The 22,435-nt window shown below is 35.2% G+C and overlaps 1 protein-coding gene across 1 annotated transcript in view; it reads right to left on the bottom strand.

Annotated features, from left to right (window-relative positions):
- Positions 1–22,435, bottom strand: part of KCNH7 (potassium voltage-gated channel subfamily H member 7) — a gene marked incomplete at its 3' end in the record, with an annotated part of 217,766 nt that overhangs the window by 80,169 nt on the left and 115,162 nt on the right. Inside the window, exon 3 of the mRNA XM_082056124.1 lies at positions 9,145–9,300. Coding sequence (XP_081912250.1) covers positions 9,145–9,300 — 156 coding nt within the window. The remainder of the gene's footprint in view (positions 1–9,144; positions 9,301–22,435) is intronic.

Below are 22,435 nucleotides of genomic sequence, written 5' to 3'. Positions count from 1 at the left end.
ATTTCACTTTTTGCATTTTTATTTCTTAGGAATAATTAAAAGTGGAAAGAAGAAAAAAGTAAATATCTGCAATGAAACAAAATAGCAAGCATCACAAAAAATATATGCAAAGAAGTCGTCGACTAGCATAGTATTTTGCTGTCATGCAGAGAATATGGTGGGGTTTTTGGTAGATAGAAAAAAGAATTCATTCCATCTATTAAATCTAATCCTCAAGAAACTCAAATCAAAGGAGCTCAACCCTTCATCATCTTGGTTGCCAGACTTCATAGAAAAAAGAATATTGCTTTTGTCTGAGATAGGAAGCCTGGGGAAGTTCTCAATATGTTTTAACACTGAATTGTTATACTGCTACCAATTCCTGAAGTGTGTTTTGTCTCATGTATTGATTGAAACTTTTTTATGCTCTGCATACAAGAGCTTTCAGTGATAATAAGCTGAAAAGTATCACTACATTTGGATTTTATATGTCATATAATTATACTAAATTTAATAGTTTAGCTGTTATATGTATAGTATTGCAGAAATAAGTATCAGAGAGTGGGAGCAAGAGCCCTATTTTGACTTGCACTCTTCTAGAATTATATAAAATGTAATGAGATTTTGAAATAATAGAATCAGAACAAAGCAATAAAAGGACTTTAGTAGATAGAGTTTTAGAAGATAGATTTACCTGAAGAAGAGCCACTCGAAAGGTTGTTACCATCTGAAATACAATTAAACTAGATTTACAAAAAGCTTTAGCTTCAAAGGAAATAGATTCAAAAAATAAACAGACTATTAAGAAAAGAAGGTAGAATATCAAATTTCCACCCATTTTAGAAGCAAATTCAGGTAGCTTGAATTCATATACAATACATTTAATCTGCAGAAGAATTATTCTAAAAGCACATTTCTGTATTTATCTGGAAAATTTAAGAACTATTCCATTAAGAATACTAAGATAATTACCAAGTTTGTCACATAGATCAATATATGCTTCCAATTACCAAGTTTTAAAGTTGGCTAATGTTTCAGATAGAAAACTCAAGGAGATGTACCCAGACTAATGTACTATTTCTTATGAGACTGAACCTCTTCTGATCTCAGTGATAATTTATTTGCTGGGAAATGCCGATTTTATTTGTAAGAAACTTATTGAAAAGTTGAAGTATTCATAATCTCTTTAGGAAGAGTAGGCTTTATCCACTGACACTTGTACAGAGTATGAACTTAGAGAAGCTTCATGTTTCTGACAGGGCTTACTCACTTCATGTCTCCATGGGAAGAACTCCTCAGACTACATGTTTTTGCCAATTGCTTTCAGGTCTTTGAAATGCCTAGCTTGCCTGGGCACTTTGCTCCTTAATATAGTCAAGTAATAAAGACAGGATTCTCTGCCTGAGAAAAAAGACACAGTGGTGGTAAACTCCCTCACTTTTATCTATAGATCTATTTTGTTTGCTTACCTTAAAATAATGTCTACTCCACGTTGAATGATATAAATAACAAAACATATTCCTTATAATCAGTGTCCATCTGAAAGCTGCTCAAATGCATTTAAATATTTTCTCTGCAAAACTAGTAGAGTTCTCTTTGTCTAAGTGTGAGATACCCTGATAGTTTTGAATTCTTCCTCTTCAAGGTTAAAATCTCCAATTTAACAAGTGCACAGATGTGTTAAGTTCTCTCTGCTGGCTCTTATTATGGATAATAGAGACATACGTATCTCTCATCCACCAGAGAATGAAGCAAAACTCGTTATCTTTATACTTTCCTGAGGGTATGTATTATAATGTAGGATGACTTTGCAAAATCAGTATCCTAGCCTTCAAGTTACCTCACAGAATCTTAATGTCTTAAATGTCTTGAAAAGAACAAATAGGAGACCTGTTAAAAATGAATAAAACTACATGACTGGAAGAAACTCCTGGATCTAGTTCAATCCAAGAATCCCTTTCATATTCACGTCTCATACTTACTATGTATTTATTTAAATAGCAAAAGGAAAATTTGCAGGGTCTCGATATAGCCAGAGTATTGTCAGATTGTGTTCCTTTTCCTGTCCAGTGTGCACACGTCACCTCCACTGAAAGACACTGAAAGCTGTGTCATTCCCTCTTTTTGGTTTCTAATCTCTTAAACAGAGATTGCCTTTTAATTTTTTTTTTTTATTTTTTATTGAATATTTGTACAAGATATAGCACAATAGCCCTGTGATCCTAACTGGGAGAGAATGTAATGCAAACAGCTAATTAAAGTGGCTAGAATCCACAGAAGCTTCCTCTCTAATCTGAAAGCCAACAGTAACCATCATAAGGAAACAGAAATATAGCCACCCCACTTGTATTTCTCTGTTGGTAAAATAAGACTAAGAAAATGTATTTATTTTAATGGCTGTTAATTAGGCAGTTAGGTATTTGTGGTGCACTGAAGTTGACAGTACCAGAGGTCCTTCTGTCTTTTACTGGTGATTGCTGTTTGGTTCTATTCCTTTGCTAAGAGTTCAACACTGTCTCAGTTCACCTAACATTCCCTGTAATTTACCTTTGAGACAAATACACGTATTGACACTGGGGTTGTCAGAACTGTGCTGCTGGTTGGCTAGATAGAAACCTTTGTCCTCCTGGACACGATTTTTCTTGACTAGCCCTCACTTATGATGAATTTGCTCCCTTTGGTGCAGCTAAAAATAAGACGCTGGGCAAATTTCTCATTACATTTTGGGCAAAGTCAAAGGGTTACTATTGCTTATATGTGCCATGTTCTATGTGGCAAACTCAGATGCATCAAATGGTGTATAATATTTCATGATGATGTTGTTCAGATATGTTTAGAAAATATATATGCTTGCTTCTTACTAAACTGCTATGCTTATTTATATAGCAAAGTGCTCTGCACAGAGAAAAATTACTGTTCTTTGAGTTAATTCTTTGACTTAAGGGCAAGGCTTGATCTGAATTTCAGTTGTGCTTGTTTTCTTTGTAACTTCAGTGGATGTGGTGAGCTCCTGAGATGTAATGCCATTGCTAGGATCAGGACAGAGCCCAACTTGATGAAGTATAAGCACCTTGAAGAGTCTCCTTGCTTGAAAGGTTTTCTGATTGTGGTTTGAACCGTTTAAGAATATTATTAGCCTGTTCATTTTGCTTGAACCTTATCCAAAAAGTATGGATTTACTGGATGTATAACAGATCCTCTCATTTCCTTTAGAGGAAGAAGCCCAAGAAATGATTCTAAGGTGTCTTTAATAGGCTTATAGATTTTTAAGTAATAAAATGATAAGACAATCCTCAAATATCCTTCTTCAGCAGAATGCAATTATATACCTAATCAGATAACTTTCTGGGCTTTCTCCCATGAGGTAATGAACACTGTGTTTGGGAACCAGTCTCAGTTTATAGGTTGGTACTTCAAGCTAGTCAAAATGTTCTAAAGTTAAATGAATCTGACTTCAGCTATTTTAGCCTACATATTAGTAGGAGTTTTGCTTTAGATAGGACTGGATTAGATATTAGAAAAAGCACTTATAGGTCAGTAAAAAAGCAGCATGCTCTATGTGGGGCAGAAAAAGAAAACTACTCAGAATTACTGTTCTGAAAGGTTTTTCTCATCTTGTGCATGCATGTACATTACAATCCCCAAAATGGCCTACTTTGAGTAGAAAAATTATAGCTACATGTATAGATACATTCATATCAGAGTCCACATCCTCAGATCTATGACTTTCTGTCAGTGGGAAATGGCTGCTGGTTTTCACTGTGTTCCATCTGTGTCATGCTTGCTTTTATTATTTTGCAGTTACTAGCTTTACAGATGCAAAGTATTTGATAGCTCTGAAGAACAGAATCAGGTGCCAGAAGCACATATTAATTTATACCACTAGTTTCATAAATTCCTGTAGAAATTCCTCATCCAATTGGTAAAGTGGATGAACATGCCAGATTGGAATGTTTGACAGATTTGGGAATAAAGTTGGATACTTACATTCCATTTCATCAAGAGATTATTTGAACGCCATACTTATATACAGAAGTTAAAGTAGCTTCACACTTTGTAATAAAGAGTTTAATTAAGTATATACAACACACTTGGCAAGAATTCTTGTGTCATCTTATTTTGGTTAACAACTGCTAGTAGTAGACAAATTTAAATGATAACTTAGTAGTGTTTACAATTTCTTTTTTACCAAACTGGTATGGAAGTACATCTGTTCTTAATTTAGTTCATTGTAGAAAATCTAGAGAAAGCACTTTTTGGTTTTTTTTTCCTTTCAGTGAGTATAAAGAAAGGAGTTCTCTTTTCTAAAAGTGTCTTGCTAAATATCCATTATTTAAGCAATATTTCACAGATTTGGAAAATGATTAGATTCATGAAAATTTATGAACAACAGTTTTGTAGAATAATTTTTTATTATCGTACTGACAATCAAGCAAATGTTAGTGTCTTATCAGATGTGACAGAAAACAGTACATAAGAAAGGTTATAGTGTGGGTAAAATCAATTTTTACGGCTTATGTAGCTCAAAACTTTCAGTCTTAACACTTCAATATGCTAAACAAATATCCATTCACTTAAAAAGCAGGTATTTATGTCTTCAAGCATTTAATAGATAAAGTGAGGTGGGATGAAATTATTAAGTGTTTTTATCCCTGCGTATGGAAGCTGCTTTCAGGAGTTATTAAACATTTACATGATCTAAGAAAAGGCAACACTAAAAGCAAACAAACTTATTAGCAAAGACATAAAGAATGAATACTGTTCTCACATCTGGAAGTGAGACAAAACTTAGAAAAGTGATTGGATGATGAATGGACGTGTATAGCAGGAATCAGTTTCTATAAGTCTCACTTCAACTGCACAAGGTACCAATAGATCCTCACTGGAGAAGACAATGTTAACCAGTCATGGAAGAAGTGCTTAGAGAAGGAATTTCCTCACCTCTCTGAATATAAATATGGGACAGATGTAGTATTAAATAAATTTGGTTAAAAGTTTAAACAAAAAGATATGACAAAAATTTGGGGGTTCTTTTCCCCCCAAACAGAAAGTTATATATGAACAAAGGCTTCCTTTATTTTACCAATGAAATGCCAAATATTGAAAAACAGAATTGTGGCAAAAAAAGAAAGCAATGAAACAGAAAAGAGTGAAAAATCAGTTTGCTCTGATTTAGTGGCTCTTTACCGATTTTGTGGATGCTAGGATTTTCCAAAATGTAGCTATTTGACTACACAAACACTGGTTAGACTGCCATAGAGAACTTATGATAAATTCTTGCAAGGAAGAATAAAAGGAACAAAATGATCAGCTGAAAGGATTTTTACACTGCTATTGTGAAAACCAGTATCTTCCCTTTTCACATTACTGCCTGTTTAGCTTTTTGCTACATATGAGATAGGAGCTTTTGAGCACCAAACTAGAAATAATTCTATTTATATTCAATTTTGGTCATCAAACACCTGGCAACATACCAGGGCTGTTTTTTTTTTAATAATCTATTGTTATAATAATCTGCCAAACCCAATGCTGAATCAGAACCTAGCTGCGTTAGCCATCACAATGGCACATCAGCAAAGACAGGATCCCTGTCCCAAAGAGCTCACAAATGCTGTTTAAAGTATCTGTCAGTATTCAACTGGTAAATTTTTAATTTTCTGCCTCTCCGGAAATAAATGTAGTCTCTGAGCTCAACCTAGCAAATGTAAGTTACCTTCTTTAATTTGTTCAGATGTCTCTCAGCCCTTTAACTGATTAGAATCCCTCTTATCTGTTAGAGCCTTTGAAAACAATGCGCTGTGTGTACAGCATGAAATGCTTTTCTCTTACGTTGTGTTAGATTTCAGTCAGGAGGAGCACTGTGGTAAGTAATCTTGTTCAAAACTGTTGGCTGCAGCTAGCAGGATAGATGTTTTTAGAAAAGAGGAAAGGTTTTTCAAAGTTACATTTGATAAATTTGATGTCAACTCTTAATAAATCAATTAGAGGAAGAATGGTAGTGTGGAAGAGTTATCTTATTTTCTAAGGTCAGGAAAATAACTGTAATCTTTTTGTTCCCTATTCACTTTTAGTTCTTCTCTCCTGCAACCTGACTTAGTCATTTTTATTTGCTTTCAAGTTGAAAAGACATTCTAATATGAGAAAACTCAATCTAAGGAGCTCTGGAAAGAAATCTTTCATGATCTGTGTACTTCTGGGTAGTAGATGTTAATACAATCTGAAATCTTTTGTCATTAGCTGTTGCTTGTCTTGGTTGTTTGTCAGAGATTTATTACACTTGTTATATGGCTGGTTCCCTCTCTATTTTCATTCTCCAAACTGGTTGCTGGATTTGAAAGAATTTTGTTCCCTTTTTTTTTTTTTTTTTTGAACCAGTACCATTACTGTCCATTTTGTGTGTGATCCAATGAAAACAGATCATCTGCTTTACCTGTTGATGTATGTTCTAAATAGAGTCAGATGATGAAAAACAAACTTCCTCCTAGAGAATCTACTGTTTGCCTTTCCTATGGTGGGAACATGACTTTAAAAAGATGGTTTTACTGCTAATACTGCTAAACAATCCACCTTTTTTGTGACTTTTTTGTTCCTTACTGATCTCTCTCTGCCTTTTCTAAATTTTAAGGCTTTTGTTTATTTGTTTTAGTTCAAATCCACTATTGGACTGTACACAACATCTTGCAGTTATTAGTATTTCTGGATGTTTTGCATGGGTTGGCCTCTTTCTTAAGAATTCTCTCTGCCAAAATGAATTGTTGGCTATGTAGCATATTTTGTATCAGCATTCTTCCCCTCCTGCCCACACAAAGTCTGCTCTGAAACCACAAGCAACTAGGTAGGAGTAAGAGCAGCTGTGTGCCTGCTCTAGTTTCTGCCAGTTTCTGGCATCTGGCTGAACTCACTAGCAGGAAAATGCCTCATATCAAGTCTCTTTGCCTCCTTTTGCACCTTGATCTTTGTCTATTTTACTGAGTGTGGAGCCCTACCTATTCACTTTTCAAGAACTCTCAGCAGGGAAATCCCTTGTGTAAGTCAGGTGTAACACTGTAAAACAAGAGAAGGATGATTTGACTAAGTACACTTTTTTTTTCTGATGTCCTCTTTAGCGGCTTTTCGCTTTAAAGTATGGCAAGTGACAACACTTGAAAATGTACAGTGATACATCGCAATAGCAGAACGAAAAGCTCTTTCAGCACATTAAGCTCTTTACAAAAAAAAATCCCCATAATGGGTATTTTACCTTGTATTTTTTCAGTAGAACCACATTAAACATGGACCAGCTGAACAATTTTATTTATGTTACAATTTTTTTTTAAACTAAGAAATAAAGTGTTCAAAGTTCACAAGATCATGGAATCCTGAAAATCCTGAATTAGAAACAGAATTTGAGTAGTGTTTACTTGGTGTAAATTATTTTTTTTTCTGATGCAATTCTATTTTTTTTTTTTTATATACCTCTTAATGGGATTTTACCATAACATTACTAGAAGAAGAAAAGTGTTTTCCTGATATGTCGAGAAAAATGAAAAATGCTGTTGTATTGATTATTAAAAAAACAAAACAAAGCAAAACCAAAATGAAACAACACTACAAAACAGAATAGAAAAGGAAGTATAAAAGCAAAATATTTTAAATATGTATTGTACAGAATATATACAAAGGGTCTTTTAAAAACATGTGATATTTGGTGAACAATAATTGTTTGCAGACTACTAGTTTCCACTGATGAGAATTTTCCTTTCCACAGCCTTATATTTACTGCCATTGCAGGGTTATGCAGACATAAGTGGAAAGACTCTGGCCCACCTGGAGTGAATCAGAGCTCTTTCTCCATGCTTAATGAAAATAGTATTTTTTAGTATCCCAATTAGTTATAGAAATAAACTTTAGTATTTTAAAAATGTGAATGATTTGGCAATATTATGGGGGGACTTTTTGTTTATGTATGTTTCAATAGTCACAAAGTGGGGTCTGATGTATTTTGTCCAAAAGATAGAGTGCAGAAAGTCTTGATTATGAAGAATGGCAAAGACTTTCATCAGAAGGAACCTAGTAATGCCGTTATATGCACAGCTACAGGCCTGTTCCTTGCAGTCTTTTCAACATAACTAGCAGAAAACATAATACAACATGTCATCACTTGAAGTAGTGGATAGTGCTCACATTGGGAAAATTCTCTCCTTGCCTCTTGCAGTGAAGATCGTACCGGCCTTTGTCTCCTATCTAGAGAAAGCTGAAGTGTTGATGTAACAATCACAAAACTTAGGTTCCAGGGCCCTTTATCGTACTAACATTAAAGATTATGACACTGCGAAAAGGTATTTTCCAGCTGTTGCTGAGCCAGCCAGGGGAGAGTGTCAGCGCTCACTGTCAGAGTGTGCTGTACTTCCCTAAGAGCCTGGACAAATGGGAATGTGTGTGGGGAAAGCTTGGAGCAAGAGCAGATTACGTGAGTGCAGATGCAAAGCAGAAGGATCATGTGCTGTTGCTGCAGAGTGAAGGTCAGCAAAAGAGCGTATGATCTGCAGATAGCACGACAGAAAACTGCACAGTCTAGCTGGATAAGAAGCAGACTTTTGTCTTGTGTAGAGTTTTCTGATTTTGACAACACTTCTGTTCCAGAGTGGAATGAAAACAAAAGCATTCTCTCTATATCTAAAAAACCCCACACCATTCAAGCCAATCTAAATAGTTAAATTTTATAAAATTGAGATGTTTAATTGTTTTAACTTTTTACCCCCACATTTTATATTTTCTAGTCTAACTTAATCAAACCTTCCACCAACTATTTTTTATTTGGAAAGGAAAATAGAAATATTCAATTTCGAATAGGCTAAAATGAAACACTTGGCTTATATAAAAATGCACTTTTTTTAGGTTTTCTGTTAATCAATTTTTTTCAAGGTTAATGCACTTCTGTGATTTGTTTTACTTTTAAAGAAGCACCACTCACAAGATCTGTGCAGTTACTACCAAAAAACTGATAGATTTTCTTGTCGACTTCATAAAAGCTTGACTACATTAAACTTCTTATTTTTTTGAATTCTGTCTTAAATGACTTAGGCAATGGGGATTACCAGTTTCTTTGGTATCATTATTATCCAGGTTAATTACTCTCCCAGCTAAGAGTAGAGGTCAGCAGAGAACTTCCAATGATTAACTTACGATTTACAATTTTGGACGACAATATTGGCTTGCACTTCTCGGGAGATGCCACATTCTCTTCATCTGTTACATACTCAAAGTTAATAATAAACATCATTGCTACTCCCTCTTGATTTTTCACTGGAATTATGTGGGTGTTGCAAATGAAGGTAGATCCTGCAAATGGAAGAAATAAAAAAGAAAGAAATACATAAATGAAAGGAAACGTCACTATTTTTTCACTCCAGTAATTCCAGTTACAGCAACAGATAGTGAAGAATATTTATTAGAATTTAATGATTTAACATCAAGAATACAGCTTTTGATAATTTATTAGATTATTACCTCTTCCAAAAGATCTCTCCTTTAAAATGTCTTTTTTTTTTTTCTCCCACTGAAATACCTATATAGACAGACTTGTGATATGGAGACATTTAGCACCAAAAGTAGCAATGTGAACACTGTTCCAACCAAAACACTAGCAAAGAAAGCAGAACCCCATTCTTCTAAATGTCAAACATTCTTAAAGCTTTTGCTTCTATTACAACAGCATGAATCATGCATTAAATATTTATAAGTGTAAATATATCACTATTCTTATTTTTGCTCTCAGTCTTTTGGAGCTATATAATGTTTAGGTTTGTGTTAAGAAACATATTTGTTATCTGATCCTATGGGGTTTTGCATTCTATCATGAAGGTCTAAACTGTGGCAGTAATTTTCAGTGACCTTTCGAAGTATCTGACTTAACTGTCATACACAATTTGAAGTATTAAATTAAAAGTACCCCAGTTTTTGTGTGTATGGAGCATATGCAGCTTATACTGCAGTGAGCAGAAGGTGTAATTCCTCAACACCTCTGGTACTCAAGGTGTCCTAGTTCAAATACCTAATTACAGATTTAAAGAACTATTTGTGTTATCTCATTCAGTATAACTCTTAAGAAGTTTCACTTGACAAGGCCATTACTTTAATTCCTTCTATTAACTTAACAGAATATAACTGTTCCAAAAATAATGTGATTACTGTAAGCAATTCATTAATGTGCTAAAAGCTTCATGCAAACACAACTGTGAGATGGTGTCTTTCTATAATAATTAGGGACTGGTTTAATGTACATCATCTGCAATTTATGTATTCACTTGTTGTGCTGTGCAGTTTGGTAAAAACAGATCCTGATCTGGCTTACATGAGAATTTTTTTTTTATTTCCCATTGAGTAGAGAGATGGGAAAGTTTTATATCATTAAAAGAAAAAGATCAGATCCTGGTTCCTCACATTTAATGTAGTACTTGCTATAATGTGGTATATATGACAATTTGAGCTATGTATAAAATTGACAGGCTGGCCTTTCAAGTTTTACAGCTGTATCTTCAATCCATTTAATAAAACAGTTAAGCTGTGGCACTTGCCATGGTTGCCATGGTTACAAGCTCAATGACTTTAGTAAACAGAAAATAAGCAATTTAAGACTGTTCCATTAGAGCTAAAAATAGAAGTGCTGCAGGCCGAGCATTGCAGCAGAAACTGGTTAAACAGAGGGTCTGAAGAGAATTTAGAAATAATCTTTGTGTTTTTAGCTAACTAATAAAAATACATATTGAGTTCAAACAATCAAAATTATCTATATTGATTCACTTGGAGATACTATTTTGTGACACAGACTATGCTCTGACAGGCAGATTTACAGGTTGAGCAAATATCCCCCAGTCAGACACCTTTGACACGAAGGACTGAAGGTGGGGTGAGACTGAGACGTGTACAGTTTTGGAAAACAATGAACGCCAGTGGATCAAATGTTTATCCATTTTTGCAAACACGGATATCAAGGAGCCTCAGACGTCTTTAAAAACTTCCCTGCTTTTGGAGGCAAGGGTGTTTCAACTTTTGAAATGCTTCCCAGAGTGCAAAGTAATGACACTATCTCCTGTTTATGTAGAACATTCCGCCCTCAAGCATTTAACAAACCTCATTTGTACTGGAGCTGGGGATTCGCATCTCTGGGGAAATGCAGAAGCTGTTTAACAGTCCACAGCTTAAGAACATCATGAAAAGAGCACAGGATTGAAAAACTAAGATGTATGTAGAACTATTTTGGGGATAAAACATGGGAAACATTCATATCTGGTATAATTGAACATAGTTCCTTTGAATTGCAACAGCAGGCTGAGTCCAGTGTAGTTCATCGGTCTCAAGTTTCTCCAAGACACGTGGGCTTTTCAGGAGGCACAGAATATTTACATCATGCAAATGACTGGAACTGGAATTACACAATTTGACCAAAACATAATGCTTGTTGCAGTCACTGTTAGTGTTTGTCTTTAGTACAGAAACTGTTATCTTCCACACACTTACCAGTATCTGTCCTATTGCAATGGCAATAGGGAAATACAAAATAACAAGGATGACTCTAGAGTGACTGAAAAATAAGAGCTGGATTCAAAGAAAGAATACCAGCAAATTCAAAAATAAACTTTGATTTGACGGAGTTGCTGGCAATAAAGAAATATTAAGAAGTAGCTTGTTTATAATCAGTCATTCAGTATTTGCGCTCTGGCATTCTACTGCTCTCATTGCACTCAGAAAGTTTTCCCTGTTTTGTCTGTATACTGAATATTTCAAGAGTAAGAAATGTTTCTGATGAGCAATAAAAATTGTAATGAAGTTTCTGGAATTTGCATTTCTCATCTATCAGCACAGGGCAATTGGATGATATAATCAGAATAATTATTAAAATTATATCTTTACAATTAATAGATTCAATATCCAGCAATATATCTGGATTGTGGATCACTATTGTGGAATAGTGATGAAATCTAACTGCTGTGCTCTCTTGTTATCATAGTTGGAAGTAATAAGAAAAGCTGAATATTTTCTTGTCAGTTTGATTTCCAGGGTTAATACGGGCTTGCTTTCTTTTGTCTATGGCATTTGGAAGCCCACTCTTTCATCTAGTTAAATTACTGTCAAAATATCCATATGTGAAAGAAACATTCTGCTCCCCTCTATTCTTGGTGGATATGATGTATGATTCTGCAGTTATGCATTCAACCGTATGATTTTACAGGACCAGACAGGCTGATGTGAAAAAAGTAACTGCCAAAATCTATACAAAAGTGACAATAAATATTTAAGAAATCAAGATTTAGGATATGTTAGGATTATATAAGGATATATTGCACTATTTGAGCACTTCTGGTAAAGAAAGGCCTGTTTAAATATCTGGCTGCACAGTGTTTAAAGCTGACTTGTTTAATTAGAGCAGTACAAAGCCAGCACATAAAACCAACTAATCTGGTCCATAAAATCTATTTGTCTTTCCACTGATTTCCTATAGAAGGTTTTAGGACACATTTTTCTCAGGCTGCATCTTCTAGATACAACTGCAGCAATTTATCTGAATTGTGGTGGTTCCATTTATGAGCAACTGAGAGAGGACAGTACAATTAATACAATGGATGAAGCATTCCAAATTACAAGGGCCTCCATTCTCATATGCAAAACTCTGACAAACAATCTTTGAAAAATGACATATCCCAAACAACTATTTTGATTCAGCCTTCTTGGGAACAACATTTTCACAGCTCATTACAAATGCCAGGTGCAAAGGATATCTGAAAAAATGAGACATTCTGGAACTTAGGTAACTGTCCTAATTCTGCAGAAGCCCCACATTTCACACAGCAGGGACCCCTGAAAATCCATCGTGGTTCTACAGGGTGTCTCTGCAGCCTGTTGCCCTGAATGACTCTGACAGTTGCTATCTACATTTCACCATTAAAAAATTCAGACTTCTCTATCTCAGTACAAATTTGAGGACTGCCTTCACTGAGGCTGAGACTGTTCCAACATATTTTGGAACCAATCCTGGCTCCCCGTGCCAAAGCATTTATGACTTCTCAGATATTTCTTGTTACTAGAGCTGCTGAGGACAACTGACTAAGGCTATAGAAAGAAAGATGTTGAGTATGTCCTCTGTGTGCATATATAAAATTCTGGACAGGTTGACCTCGTACAAGAGCTTTCTAGAACTCTGACCATTTTTTACTCCTGCAGCCTGCAAGTAGTCCAGTAGAGGTATCTGTACAACATAGCCACTTCTGCTCATTTGAAATTGAAGGTGAGAAAGAATAAATCAAAACAGAACAAAGGAAGAGCTAACAACAGTTTGCCTACTAGAACAAGAACAAAAAGAGTTAAAAATTAAGGGCGGGGATACTGTCCTGTTCTCTCTTTGAAGACAGTTCTGAATAACAAGAGAAAGGAGCTGGGTAATCTTTACACTTTTTTTAAAGAAACAGAATGTTAATTTCGAAAGTAACTACTCTCCATTTCCCCTGCTATGATTCACATTTTGTCATCAAAATAAATGTTCAAATTACCTTCTTTCAGAGGCACAAGCTTAGAACATATTAGTTGTAAACATACAGTTTATACCTTACATTTTAATTCAAAATCTTTAACTATCAATGATAGTAGAAATGCAACTAAATACATTTAATATTAAATTGTGCACTAAGCTTAAGCCATGAATGGTGCAGAAGAATGACACCTCAAAATGAGTGGTTGTAATTTACTAATGAAACCAGTAAAGCAAAGCACCTTGAAGGGTTAGAAACAAAGAAAAAGGAAATCAGAAAAAAATCAGTACCCAGTGAATATTTGCTCTGCCTTGTGTGATTTCTGTGACTTATCACTCAAGAAAGTCCTTTTATTTTATGCTTAAAATTCAGAATCATATTTACCTCCAATTTGAGGTCCACTCTAAGTGAATAGGGCACTTAGTTGAGCTTTTGTTGGCATTTAGAGATGATTGCATTGGGAATATGTATTGAATATTCAAGTGAAAGCCAGTCTGTCAAATATTGAGGGGTGATGTATATTGTGATGTGGGGACTTGCAATGACCAGCCAAGGGCTGGCAATCTGCTCCTTTGTGTTTCTATTCAAGCACAAGCTAGGAATAATGTGGCATGTCACAGGCAATGTTGTTTTCAGTGGACTTAGCGGAAAAGTTTGTTTTCTTTCTCAAACAATACAAAGAACTCTATTCCTGTAGTGTGAAGTTGAAATTAACCATGTGGAGGTTCTGCAGAATTTCACACGATGTTATGTTAGAGGGCTCCAGGTGCCTTTGCAAGGCCATTTCTGTGTCAATTAAAACTAACTATTTGCTAACAGACTTTCACAACTTAGTCTGCTTGTTTATGTAATAAAAAAGAGTGGAACAGTGACTGAATCTGCATGGAGAAAATTGCCCAGCTCTTAGTAATGTAGAATCACATCCCTGGAGACAGATACCGTGTAGCTACTTGCTCAATTCAGTAACAACGCCATGAAAGAAATATTAGGCAAAGATTTCTGTCTGCTTTTACCTGCAGGTCATTCCATCTTTGCACTTGATGTAATTTCTTCAGATCTGTGGAGATATCTGAACTGTAAGGACCCTATTTAATTTTTTTCAAAACTTTGGCTCTAAAGGAAAGTATCACCCTTGGATATTCCTTCTCTTCCTGCCCCCCCATGTGTTATGTAGCTACACACATGAGAAATAGGAAGACTAAAGATTTTATTATTTGCACCCATAAAGATCATTTATTCCAGGAATCGCAGGCCACATTCCCTGTTGCTGCCCTTCAAAGTGTACAGGTATTATTTTGCTTTCTTCTAAAGGTGGTAGGACTGAAGCATAAAAAGAAAAGTGTTTTATCCAAACCGATATCAGATATGAATGAAGAAACTAAGGGGAACACAAAGAAAATCTTGATCCCATTTTCACAACTGATCTAGTAGGTAACAGCCCCCCACTATCAAGATGTGTCTGGTATATTTGCACATGAACCTTGGGTAATGGGTTGTACCATTTTTTTTTTTTAATCTTTTAGCTATATCTTATGAGCTGTGTCTTTATGTCACCATTTTCCAATTCCATCTGGCTGAAAATGAGCTACCTTATGTGGCAAGATTGGGGAATTCACAAGCTTCCCATTAAACATGCTGCAGATGTACCTGTATGACTGCCTCTTGTAAAAGACTCATTGCAGAGAACAACCAAAAATAGATAGCAGGTTGAAATGTATTATATCCCGATTCAATTGAATAGCTATTTTTAAGGAGGATGGGTGCAGATAAGAAGAGTATATTTGGCTGATATTTATTAGCAACCTCATAGTAATTAAATGGGACCTGTTTGCTTTAACATTTCACTCCACCTTCCATATCATCGGATATTCATTCTGTCACTGATATAATTGCTGATACTAATATTCGACTCATAGGACTGATGTAGGTTTTTTTAAGGTATTACAGTTTTTTATTGGGCAGGGAAGAATTTTTAAACTAACAAACTAAGAAAAACGTAACCCTCTGGAGGCCTTGGACAAGTCCATTATTAGACTGGCCCATATAAATACTTCATTTTCTCTCCCTTTAATCCCACTTATAATATAATTCAATATCTAGATAAATAATGTTCAACTGCTTGCTCCAGCATTTCTTACTCTACTGCATTGACAAAATTATTGCTGACATAATTATAATATCTACACCTACATTAATAGAGCTATGGTGATTAATTGTAATGCTGAACACATTTTATATGGAAGGGCAGTTTTCTAGTGCTTTGTTGTTTAAGCACATATACACATGTACAGAAGCTATACAGCAATTAAATATTTGGCAAGGAAAGAAATATGAAATGAAAAATAAACAAGCAGTGATGCTGTACATCTATAAAGTAGAGACCAAGAAGAGTATGGAATGAAACATGTTCAAAACTGTTTGTATGTGGAAGAGTGAAGACTTATTTGGGTTCCAGGCAGCACACAGAACAATTTTTAGGAAAGCATAGCTGCTGCAGAAATTGCAAGATAGGCTTTTTTCTTTCTGTCTCGTCTCATCTTAAAACTCTATTAGAGTTTTGTCAGAGGTGGTTTCTCTAGAGCACAGGCCGAAGTCAGGAGGACCAGTTTCTACGTCAGGCTTGGACACTCTCTCCGATCTTAGTCTCTGAGATAAGCTCTGGTACATGCATCATGGGGTGAAAGCTGGGTATGAAATTGAAAGCTGGTATGTTCAACTGGGAAGGATTTCACATCCTTTTGTGTTGTAGATGTTACAGACTATGCAAATGAGGCAAGCCAGATTTTTTTTTTTAATATATGTATATATTTTTTTTAGTATAAATGTTTGTTTTTATGGAAATCTGTAATATAGTAGTGAATACAAGATAGGCTACACTTGATGAATTTCATAACCAAACTTTTTTACAGGGCAACATTGCAAGCAACAGTGCTATTTTAGAAAAAGAAAAATGGAAGCGTTTCACTCAGACACTTTCAAAATTAAATATATTATTTTTAAAGGACAATATTGAAAAGTGAGTTTTTCTACATGACACATGACATTCTTGTGAGACAAAGCTGATATTTTGAAATGTTCATTTCACTGAAGATATATTAAAAATGGTTTTAAGGACTAACAAATATAAAATCTGTTGTTTGCTCAGCTGCACGATAATTTCAGCAGAGGATGTATTAAAATAAAAGGTTTTTGTTAAGTACTAAAATAGGGATATACTTCAGCAGAGTTTTACATCTATTAGAAAAGGGGCACCCAGAATATAATACCATGAAACACAGAGCATCCCAATGCATGACAGTAGACAATAAAATATGTACAATGTACAATGTCATTAGACACAGATCAGTACCACTTGAGAAGGGTCAATGATGAAATCTCAGATTATTTTCTGAAGTTGAAGAAGTGGGTGAAAAAAATGTAATATCTTAGCCCAAGTAATAATAATAATAAAGCACTATGAAAATTAGTTTGTTATACTATGTTTTCACTTGTATCAACAGGCATTTACATGTTAGTGTAAGTAATTTTCTTTCATTTTCAGTCTGTGTCAAAACAGAGAATTTTTAATTAGGAAAGGTCATAAGAGTAGGGATTATATTAATGCAGTAGAATTACATGTCATTAGAAAAGTTCTGAAAATAACTGGATTTCATTGTGAAAATGCTTTGACTTTTTCCATTCACATTTTCAGTAATCTTATTTAAAGCATAGCACTCAACAAATACCAGATGTATAGCTGATGAAAAACAATAGTAGGACTCATTTTCTCTTACATTCTTTAAACAGAAAAACAAAGAACTACAGAACTTTAGTGTCTATTTACAAACATTAGGTGATGATTTTAAGGTTAAATATACCTTAAGCATAAATAATCTTTACAGAAAACGACTGTCAACTGGCTGACAAGTAATGATACTAGTTTTTTTTTTTTTTTTTTTAGCTAGTTAGCTAATAGTTTGCATGTCTTTAATTGTATGTGCTAAAATTGAAGATGCCTTTTTTTCTTTTCTTTTTTTTTCCTCTCTCTTTCTTTCTCTGGTCCTCTTTCTCTTTTTTCCCCCCAGCTATTCTTTTCTAAACCCTCATTAGAAGCTATGCACTGCTGGGTATTCAACTGAGAAATGTCTTATTATGTTCATGAGAAAAGGGATCTCAGGTTTGTTGAATATTGTCCATCTTGCAGAAAAAGTGCAAATTCAGACATTTTTGTGAAAGTAACCTCATTTACTTCCCCAAATTAAACTACAGAAACTATTTTAAGAACTAATTGAATAACCTTACAAAGCAGAATGGAAGGGAAAGAAAAAAAATAAGGAAAAAAAAATCCAGACCTCCATTTCAGTAATTTGTTTCGTTTGTCCAAGTTATTGCTCCAGCATATCCTGTGAAGTAAAGGAGTGATCCAGATTCTGTTCTCACACTGTGTCATTTCAGAGAGATAAGGGTTTTTTAATTATACAGTTCTTAATAGACATCAAAAAGAAGGTATTAAATGGCCATACAGTATGAAGGGTGGTACAAAAAAAAAGAACAACAGCAGGTCTCCTGAGCACAAGAGAAATGCCATCATTTCTGCAAACTTTCACAAGCGCAATGTGCATCCAGTTCCATTGACCAAGTGGAAGGAGTAACATTTTCTAAATATAGACACCTTTCTCATGGAAATCATACCCTTGGAAAATCATACTCATGGAAACATACCCTTGCTGATGCAAGAGTTGATCATCAGTAGTTAGAAATATATAAAGCCCAAACTTTTAGGAAAAAAAAAAGTCATCTTATACAGTGTCAGATGTAAAGTCATAGTGTACGCATTATAGCACTTAACTGTAATCCAGCAAAATGTGTCTGAAGGGAGAGAACAGACAGACATAAGAGATTATTGTGGTATGAAATAGCCATCATGTGGTCTTGGTAACAAAGATGATGATCATCATCAGTGAGAAAGCGAATCCTGAAAGCTAATGGCAGGGGGCAAGCTACTGGGATCATAAACCTAGTGGATGTACCCTCCCAGGACAAACAAAGGGGGTATAAAAGACTGGTATTCTGGAGTCCTTGATAACACAAAACCGTGGGATTTTGAATGCATATTAATAAATATGGTGGGAGGTCTATGTATTGGGGGTTTGTCAAACACACTAGTGAAATATTTAAGTTTTGTAAAAAGAAAAAAAAAATCTAATGGAAAGTCTCCATGCCCAACATGACACATCTTAATTTAGGGTCTCATTAGAATTGATAAATATGAATAACTTACAGGACTAGAAGTTCATGACTGCCCTAGGGTGGTTTTCATGACCTGATTGCAATCAGTGCAGAGAAACGAAGCACAATTCTAAGCAGTAAAATGGTGATTCTTCTGAATGGGTAATTTTCTATGGTTGAGAAAAATGTAAGTGGAAATAATTGAGAGCAGAAATCAGACAAATATATGAATGGAAAACTGGATTTCTTAATGAAAATGTTAGATAACAAAATAGTAATGATTCAAAGATGCTGAAAATCTTAGCTGCAAGTCCATCTGCATTGAATGCGAAAGTAGCAAATAGGAATTAACAGGCATATAGTGAATGGAAAAAGGAGAAAGTAAATACACATCTGTGGAAACTGAGATGCATGAAATACAGAAAGTTGATAGAGGAATGTGGCAACATCAGAACAAGTCTAAGGAGAGTAAGTAGGCATGCAACTGCATCAAGCAAAAAAGGATCCCAATAATAGTGAAAGTCCACAAAAATCCCAATAACAACAATTATAAAAATGTTAAAAAACATGTGACAATGATTATGCAACAACCAGATAGATCATTTAAGAAATATTTCTGAAGTGTGATAATTCTTTGTTAGATCCAAAACATCAGCAAACTTCATAAAAATTGTAATCAAAGGTCTGGGTCTACACCTCAGCAGTCTACAACTCTGATGCAACCTCTTAATGAATCTTGCTGGGCAAAGTTCCACAAGGTTGGAACAATGCTAATATTGTGCCAGCATTCGTAAAAGGGATATAGTAGTTGAAATGAGTGTATGGCAGTAAGCCTGACATCAGCTCTAAGCAAGATAATGAAACTTGTGATATTAGATTAATTTAGTACAGTATACCTGACATGAATATAATTAATGTCACTCAGTACGGTAATGCAGACATTAGTAATGGCAAGAAATCTGATTTGATTATTATATTCCTTATATAAAAACCCAAGCAAATAGCCATTACAGACATACTTTTGTAATGTATTCTACTGATTGGTATACAATATTATAATAAAGTAATAGCACTATCCTTATAAAAAGCTCATTGCACGGCTTACAAATTGACAGAGGGCTTACAAAAAGTCATTAATGGAAGATCACAATTTAGTGCCAGAGTTTCTAGTGAAAGTCCACTGAAATGACCACAGTGGCATTAATCTGCTTCAAAAAGATCTGGAGAAAATAAAAAATCATTTCTATGAAATGTATGGATGCTTGAAAAACCAGTTGTGAGGAGGCTAATGACATAGTAATGAGTCAAAATAGAAGAATTTGGATTTTTCTGTAAGTGGTACATTAAATACGAACAAATGCATTCTGAAATCGTAAATTTAATTATAAATTTATAGAACCAGGGCATGTAGGCTGTAACTAAAAAATGGTGTCTATACCCTGGAAGGTAGTCTCACAAAATAAATAATAGGATAATATGTAAGAGTGGCCAGCATAGCTTGAATAAAGAAGTAGAGTAAGAAGTCAGTGTTTTCCTATGTATATAGCACTGGGGATACTAAAACTGGATTACTGCATACATTTTCTGGCATCTGAATTCATAAAGGACATTGAAAAATTGGAGAGGGCATGAAAAGAAGCAGAGGAATAGCATTGTTCAGAAAATTCCTTTGGTGTGAATCTTAAAGATGTCAATCTCTGCTGTTTGGAGAAAAGCAGTTTGAGAAGTGTCTTGCATTGCAATCAGTAATTTTGTGGAAAGAGTGCTGAATACTAAAAAGCTGTTGAGTCTAGCAGTAAGAATCTAAATGTCTGGAAGCTGAAAACAGATAATTTGAGCCGTATCCTCTGGAATGAACCATCAGAGGAAGCAGTGGTTCTCCCTTTCTTTTTGTTTATAGATCAAGAATGGAAGAAACAGAGAAGACATTTTAATCAACAAAACCTATGTACTCTTCATTTTTGTAAAGTTCTAATGCTTATTCCGAATATCCAGTTTCAATTGAAAGAGAAATTCAGCGCTTCCTGGTCCAATTTCACTCTGCATACATAATGCTCCATAAACCAAGATGCTGCCTTTCTCCCGTACTTGGGAATAAAAATTCATGTGCTCTGCTTAGTCAAATGGTAACATTTCAAAAGCCCTTTATGATCTAGTCAGATATCTACATTTGGACCTTAGTAAGTGGTGGGATCACATTTCAGTGACAGGCTTTGGCCCATCCTTGGGTTATGTCAGTATAGCAATGAATTAAATTCCCAAGGCATAACTCTTAACCTCTTTTTCCTGCTGATGGACATTGCAGCTGACGGCTGTGGGATGCACAATGCCTGCTTTTTGCTCAGGTGCATCAGCAGTGCTAGCTCAGCTCTCTCCAGGGCAATGTGTGTGAAGGTGTTGTGCCTCTGTTCTTCTCATTGTCTCCTCATCAGGAAAGGCAGCAGTTCCCAACTCTGGCCTTCCCAGTAGTGGCTGCTGGAGGATGTGCTGGGCTGCATTTGCTGCTCAAATAGCTGTTTCCTGTCTCCTTCAGGGAAAAGGCACAGGCCAGATGGTGATACAGGGTCAAAGCACTGTCAGTGCAAAATCGTTATCATTAACTACGTCTCCCACAAATAATATGTTTATCTATCAGAATGAAATCTCCCTTGTGAAATGATAAAACTTTACCTCATAATAATTTTGTTAGAAAAAAGCTCTTTTTAGTCACCAGCAACTCCACCTGATTAATTAAGAGTATAACTGTTACTGGACATGGCAGTCGAATTTATTCTTTATTTTTGAAAGTAAATCCAGCTTAAAATCTCCTTAACCTTCACAGAAAGCTCATGTTCTTAGGTTGGAATCATGCCCTTAGTATCCATACTTGCTGGCTTCACATGATGTCCTGACTACCCATATGTATGTCCATCTGTTAGGCTGGCATGGTGCCCTCCCACAAGTTGCTGGACTTTTGCCCTAGGACAAGGCTGAGGACTGAATGCTTACTTAATGCTTACTTAATCCTTCATGTGACTTCCTGTCTGTGGGGATGTGTGTGTGTGTGTGCTGTAACCCTGCTGTTTGGAATGGACAGGATAGAAGGTATTTGCCCAACACACTTCAGGCAAAATAGTCTAAGCACTATTTAGAACTTCTTTAGGTAGGGGGAATTTGCTTGAAAAATGTTACACAGTTCCATGGAGTGAGCTGGATTTTCTAAACTGAATATCTAAATCTAAACAGTTTGATAAAAAAACATTGCTTTTTTTTTTTTTTTTTTGTTCGGAAGAAGTGCAAATACCACTACTACTACTACTACAAAAAAAGGTCAATGAAGAATAATATTAATGAGACAGACTATTGACAGACCCCAGATTAAAGTTTTCATGTACTAAACACTAAATGAAGAAGGCTTGGAAAGGTACCCTACCTAGATGACTGTATTGTAGAAAGTCTTCACATAGTATTCCAGCTTGCTTGGTGTGATTTTATTTTGCCAGCTTTGAACACAATTGTTGATTAAATAGCTAAACAAAATTGTATTATCTTATCAAGTGCTTCTGGGTGGCAACTAGTTCAGAGCATACATCCAGGCTCAATCTGCTTTGTCAAAATGAGTGATTCCCAAGTCCTGTCACTGCAGACCCTACAGCTAGTGACTCAGGCTGTTCCCTGTGAGATACTTTGCCTGCTGCGTCTCCTTTCTATCACTTATGCATGCTTCATCAGAGCTCCTGTTAGGCTGTAGATCCCTTAGCACC

The sequence above is a fragment of the Streptopelia decaocto genome, assembly GCF_964273445.1.
Source record: "Streptopelia decaocto genome assembly, chromosome: 6".
Classification (NCBI taxonomy): Eukaryota; Metazoa; Chordata; class Aves; order Columbiformes; family Columbidae; genus Streptopelia; species Streptopelia decaocto.
The sequence above is the reverse complement of the archived record's forward strand: the minus strand, read 5'-3'. Positions and strand labels throughout refer to the sequence as shown.